The sequence below is a fragment of the Macadamia integrifolia genome, chromosome 11, assembly GCF_013358625.1.
Source record: "Macadamia integrifolia cultivar HAES 741 chromosome 11, SCU_Mint_v3, whole genome shotgun sequence".
Lineage (NCBI taxonomy): Eukaryota > Viridiplantae > Streptophyta > Magnoliopsida > Proteales > Proteaceae > Macadamia > Macadamia integrifolia.
The window spans coordinates 29,766,182-29,772,678 of NC_056567.1; the positions used below are offsets into that span (position 1 = coordinate 29,766,182).

General features: G+C 37.0%; 1 protein-coding gene across 3 annotated transcripts in view; it reads left to right on the forward strand.

Moving 5' to 3' along the window:
- The first annotated feature begins 1,732 nt into the window (after window positions 1-1,732).
- LOC122094408 (abnormal spindle-like microcephaly-associated protein homolog) overlaps window positions 1,733-6,497 on the forward strand; it is a 13,222-nt gene continuing 8,457 nt past the window's right edge. For 2 of the 3 annotated variants that reach the window (XM_042665199.1, XM_042665201.1), the window contains exons 1-7: window positions 1,733-2,490; window positions 3,912-4,380; window positions 4,498-4,583; window positions 4,808-4,921; window positions 5,021-5,209; window positions 5,812-5,877; window positions 6,157-6,213. In XM_042665199.1, the coding sequence (XP_042521133.1) occupies window positions 1,810-2,490; window positions 3,912-4,380; window positions 4,498-4,583; window positions 4,808-4,921; window positions 5,021-5,209; window positions 5,812-5,877; window positions 6,157-6,213 (1,662 nt within the window). In that variant the 5' untranslated portion in view covers window positions 1,733-1,809. The remainder of the gene's footprint in view (window positions 2,491-3,911; window positions 4,381-4,497; window positions 4,584-4,807; window positions 4,922-5,020; window positions 5,210-5,811; window positions 5,878-6,156; window positions 6,214-6,497) is intronic. The other variant, XM_042665200.1, reaches the window with a different exon arrangement.

Below are 6,497 nucleotides of genomic sequence, written 5' to 3' on the forward strand. Positions count from 1 at the left end.
GGATTCAAACAAAAAAGTTCCAAAGTACAGATTGAAGGATATAGTACTTCTCTCTCCACTTCATTTGAGTTAGTCTCTTGGTTGGTCTGGTCCTTTCATGATGAAGCGTGAAGCTATAGTAGTTGGCCAATGTCTTGTCTTCCTAGGTAAACTGAGAATTGGCGGTTAAGCTACTGCTTTCGAAACTAAGGGCAACTAATCTCATAGTTGCCTGTTGTTCTTCCAGACTATTGAGTTAGAGCGGGCCAACAAGTGAATCTCTTAGGTACGAAGCTAGTACAAAAAGTAATGAAGAGCATCTTCAATTGGTGTTAAAGTATAGAGTTATGTTATGAAAAACGAATCACCACAACGATGAAGTACTATTTCCCTTTAACATGGGGTTCTTTATAATTTACTTTGTTCTAATCTGGCCATGTGGGAATCATGTGGATGATACTATTATCTATACTACCGTTGATGTGATATGCATATTCACCCTCTCCCTACATTGGTTTTGTGGGGAACCATATTCTTTTCCTTTTTTTATTTAAATTTCTACTTATTAAGCAAAATTTTCCCAAATAGGAATGTTAATTTTTTAATAACTCCACTTGATGTTATAGTATAGTACTGTAGGATATACCATCTATAGGGAAATGGTTTTATGAGCCGTTGGGAAAAGTATGCAAGCAACTTAATACCCAACAATCCCGAGCCCACACCGATTTAACCGATTGGGCTTGACCATTTAAAGAGCGACCCATCTTACACCGATATTTCATACATGGTGCAAGAGCTTGACTCAGCCCGACATGTGTTAGCCTGACCGTTTATATGTATATTTCGAATTTTTTTTTATAGAATATGGTATATATTAATATTTTTATCAATTATTTAATATAATTAAGTGTGATATCTTTTACGAATTGTCGATGATTTAATAATATATATTAAAGATTATCTAAGGCTTTATTAGTTCATCACCTTGTGTTAAGACCTGATTATAGCTCAATAAGACCGATTAGGAGAAGCCCCGTTAAAGCTCAGAATCTGATTAAGCCCAACACGAGACCGACCGAGACCGACTCATTCCATATATAGTTAGGCCACATTTCATGGGTATAGGCTTGCCAAGCCTGACTAGGTCCGATCATTTGACACCCCTGTCCCAACCCATTAGTGATGTGATCATATGAAGAGACTCTTATTTATCAACAAACTTCCAATCATATTAATGAGTTTTAAAATTTTCTTTTCTTGATTGTCTAATGTACCAATGGTCATGGACAATGGATTCTTCTTTCACCATGGATGAAAGCAAACTCAAACCATTATAAAGTTACGAAACACCTTCCCCTAGTTACTTAAATTCTAGTTATTCATTGAAACATTTTTTTTTTTCCAATAAAGATGCTATTATTTATTTTTACTTAACCAATGATAAAATTATTGTTATCAAAATGAAGTGACCTTTCACTCTATGTAACTTGGATGTGATTGGGCGGCTAGAACCATAAACCAATATGTGGTTGACTTTTCAAATTAATTCATACCAAACCAACTCATTTTGGCTTAACTGGTTTGGGTCAACTGAAAAACCCAATCTTTTTTATTTCGGTAAGAAGGTACCGATTCTATACTACCCATAGGAACTCTGACTCGGACTTCCAAGTTACTACTTGCGTGTTGCGTCTCGACGTTCCCGCTTCTCTTTTTCTTTAAATTCAAATCCCATGTCCCGTCATAATTATACTCCTCAGATCTCACTCTAGAAAGAGTAACAGTCAAAGAGTCAGGACTCAGGAACGGTGAGAAAGATTGGAAAGAATGGAAGGAGAGCAGTCATCCCCGTCGCCATCTCCAAACCCTTCCACGATCTTCAGAGACATCTCCAATTTCAGAACCCCTAAGCATTCATCCAAAAACCCTCCTCTACACTCACCATTTCCTCGTTTATCCATTGCACCTAAACAAACCCCATCTTCTTCAACCTCTGCTTTCCGTCGCCGCACTTCAATTGCTCCATCCTCTCGTTCAAAAGCTGCTCGTAAGCTCAAAGCATTCGAGCTCGAACAATCTCAGTCATCTCGGAAGGTCCAAATCCACAAAGAGAAATCTCTGAAATCTCTTGCTAAATCACTCACTGCATGGCTCAATTTCCTATTTGAGAATCCTAAAGCTTGTGGCTGTGATATTTCCGCCTTGAATGGAGCAGATCGTTTGGAAAATGCGAGGGCTGTGTTGGCCAATGGTAAGAGGGATAGTTGGCCAGGAGTTGAGGTTGGGGTCGAAGGAGCCTGGAGGACCCCAAAGCGCCAGAAGGATAACTCTTGGCAGCCTGCAGATATTTGTGATGTGGTGCCGTCCTGGTCTTTGTCGGAATTTTCATCACTTGAGGTTTCTTTGCGGGAGGTGTGCAGCTTTGAAGATTTGACGCAGCGAATGAGGGCCCACCTGAGTTCAGAGAGCTGCAAGGAGGTGTTTTCTGTGATGAGTCAAGTAGCAAAGGTCCGGATTCATTCTCATTCCCCACATACGTTTCATGGATTATAATTTGTTCACTATGAACGTCGTTGTCCAAGTTTAGGCCTAATGAAATGGAAAACTGCTTTAAAACTGGTGTATATTTTGAATAAAAAATGAAAAAAGACTGTCGCATTTTTTATGATCTTTCTCTAATTTATTCTTGAACTCCAAATAATAAATTGCTAATCTCAAATAAGTAAAGAAAAGTAAGACTTTGGGGAACTTTCACTTGCCATAAGCTGTTGCCCTAAATGAGGTCAAATTTTCCACATGCAGTATTGGAACAGGCTGGTCGTTGTGGAATTTGTTTGGGATTCTCAACTCAATGTTTCTCTATCAGCAGTTCCCTTATGTTCCACAGTTCCAGTTACCTTGAAGAAAATTCTCTTGATAAACCTTTTATTCTTTTCTTGATGAGCATCACAAGCTTTCTGAAGTAGTTCATATAATAACTAATAGGAGACTTTTTTTTTAGTTATCATTTATTAGAGGCATTTAACATACATTTTTCGGTATTTAACCACCTTGCATCAGCAAGGATTTAGGCTGCCCTTTGGACTAACTATGATTTGCAATGGAACTTTTTAAATGAGCAAGGAAAGGGGATTACTGCAGCACTTCCTTTTATTGTACTTTGCTTTTGCATTTCTTATTATTGATATCATCAATAGAAATGGTTTCTATAATTATGATGCAGCCCATCAGAAAGAGTCCTACCAAAAGAATTTGGTCGCTTTTGTCTATATTTGTCAATTCCTCTAAAGTTAAATTCTGTTTCATATATAAAGCACATAAAATGACCAAAAAGAAGCCCCCTCTCCCATGACAATACCTCTTTAAATGAGAATTTCTAACATTTCTTTGAATAACATGCTATATTAACCAAAAAAATTATAGGAAGGCATATGAGCTAGAGCTTTGAAGGGTATTTCTGACTCCTGTGATTCTTAGAGTTATGTTTGTATTTCTACAAATCCATTATCTAAGATGTTTTATGTAGGGGCCATTGGATATCGGTTATGGGTTTTATGGATATAAAACTTGAGAATTGGGTTCTTTGATATGATTACTTTATTGATGTGGTTTTATTTTCACAATTATTTTCTAATTAGTTGGTATTGACGGTAATCAGTTATATGCTACAAAATAAAGTTGGTTCCTGAAAACCCATTTATTATATTGTTCAACTTTTACCTTATTGAACATTCTTTAATATAGGCCTTATTGTATTATTATGCATGGTCCCATTGGAAGAAATATCAATATCCAGTTAGTGTGGTGAAGCAACATTTCCAGCAAAATTTGATCTTCTTGGAGGGTCCACTGACTATTCAATGGAGGTTTATGTATGTACGTATAGAATTTTTCAAGTTCTTGAATCTATGTTCTGTCATGTGTTTCAGAATATTGATGAAGGGAGGTTGAAGATGAAAGCGCATTGCCCTATGGTAACGGATGTAGGAATGAAGGAGAAGGCCACACAAATCCTCATGAGTTACAGTCCAATTTGGCTTCGTATTGGATTGTACATTATTTTTGGTGGTGACTCATTGCTACCCACTGGAGATGTCAGTTCTGATCAAGAAGTTCTGTTCTTGAAGATGGTGGTTGAGAAACAATTCTTTTCTCATGCACGTCTTGCAAAAGCTTATGCTTATAACAAGTTGGTTGAGGGTCTGTACAGACCAGGTTACTTTGAGGCTTTGGGAAATGTCTTGTTGAAGAGGTTTTTGTTGCTTGTTCTTATACTTGACAGAGCTAAATCTCAGAGCAGTCTTCCAATGTCTTATGGCATTGATGGGACTGATGGGGGGTCTCCACTGTTATTTGTTTCTCAGTCTAATATTAAATCAAGTCAACAAGTTATACATGGTAATATAACTTGACTTTCCCTTCTGTATTGATATATGAATAATTGTTTTTGTTTTTTCTTCTTGTTATATTAATTAAGGGTTCTTTCCCCATATATCTTGCTGTATAATAATTTAGATTTCTTATCATCGGAGGTAATGCATGGAGAAGGCAACCTTCTTGCACATCTGGTGATCCTTGGGTACAAAGTTCATTACCAACAGGTAAAGTGGTCATGCTATTGTTGTCTTGTGCTATGTTCCCTCTTCTTGTATTTGTTCAAGAATGGGATGGGGTGGTAACGTGGGTCTAGTTTTTTTTATCTTAATATTTTCCTAATGGGTTCTTAAGTGCTTCCTGATGTGGAGTTGAATCAAATATTGTAAATGTTGACATGCATTTTAAATGGTTGATTGAGAAAATAAATAACACCCAACTTATGCTGCAGTATCCAATCCTGGAGTACAATTTCACTGTAAAAGAGTTGTTTGAAGATCTTCAAGATGGTATCCGGCTTTGTAGAGCCATTCAACTCTTGCAATGTGATGCTTCAATTCTCATGGTCAGTTTCATTTATAGAATGATGATTTTCTTGTCAATTGCTCCTACTAGGATCCTTTTAAGTGATTAGGGGGATTTTGATGGTTTAGCCCATGGTCAGAAAATGGCAGTTCCTTCAGACACTAAAAAGAGGAATCTAGCAAATTGTGGATTAGCCTTGCAGTATCTCAAGCAGGCAGCTGTGCCATTATATGACGAAGATAGAGTAATGATAGTGGCAGAAGATGTTGCAAGTGGAGACAAGGAGTTTACCATTTCGATGCTGTGGAACATATTTGTTCACTTACAGGTCTGTTCCATTCCTCAAATTCTCTGAATTATGGCATATGACTCCACATTATTTTGGGCAATTTGCTGCTGTAATGTGATTTGATATGGTTTCTTGGTCTTTAAAATCATCCTTCATTAAGTGTGAAATGGCTTGGTGAGTTCAGGGGTTGCCTGAACTGATCCCAGCCTAGTATTAGATTGTTTGGCATTAGCAAACCTTGCATGGTAAATTCTCTGCGGGAAACAGGTGCTTAGATTCTTTTGGTCTTTTGGGATTTATAGCTCCTTGCTTATTTTTATCATTTCTTTTCGGTTGTAAATGTTCTAAGCTCCATGGTTCTACCCGGGGGCATCTACTACTTTGTTTGTTTTGGAAACTGTTGAATGAGGTTCAGAGTTTTGTTGACACAAAACTGATTGCATAATTTGCATCTTTAGATATTTATATTTATTTTTTCCACAAAATGTCATGCAATGAAAGGACGACTTTTTGATGCTGTTTGTAAGTTGTGAGAACTGAGAACTGCAGAACAGCAGCATGAAAAGCCTGGTTTATGATATTTTTTTACTTGGATTGGCTTCAAATTGCACCAGACTGATTAATGTTATATAACTCTGCAGTTACCACTGTTAATCAACAAGACACTGTTGCTTGAAGAAATATATAAAGTGAAGGGGGCTAATGCGGTATGTTGTTATTTTTGAAGTGTACAACATTTTCTGTCTCTTAGATTCTACACAAAAATACATGCACATCAGCAAACTAAATTTATCTGAACTTATTTCTCATATCTAAATATGAACCAGGAAGTTAACAAGTATGATTGATTCTAATTTTTGAACTTCCTATATTTGATTGCTAGATAATATTCCAACCACCTTAAGTCTTAAAGCAGTTATTTTCCCCTAAATTCAGTTTGGCATGTGATTACACTTCAGTTCTAATTTTCCCTTTTCATTTGATAGGACCATTCAAAGTGTAAAACTTCCAACCTGATGGAAATGCTTCTGGAATGGATACAGGTATTAGCCGTGTGTATGTAATTGCTTACAAATTTGCTTGGCCTCTTTGCCAAATACTCTCTCTTGCAATTTGGCAAGCCAAGGAATTCGATTTGTACTATACTCATCCTATGGGTGTTCTATGCAACTTTGTGTTCATGGAAGTTTGCATATGCTTCTAGGGAAATTGTAACATAATCTTGTGAGCTTAGAATTGCACTACATTTATTTATTAAATATTTTGGGCACTCTTTCTAATGCTAACCCCTCCACCCAACCACTCCCCCACCCCCACCCCCCCCCCA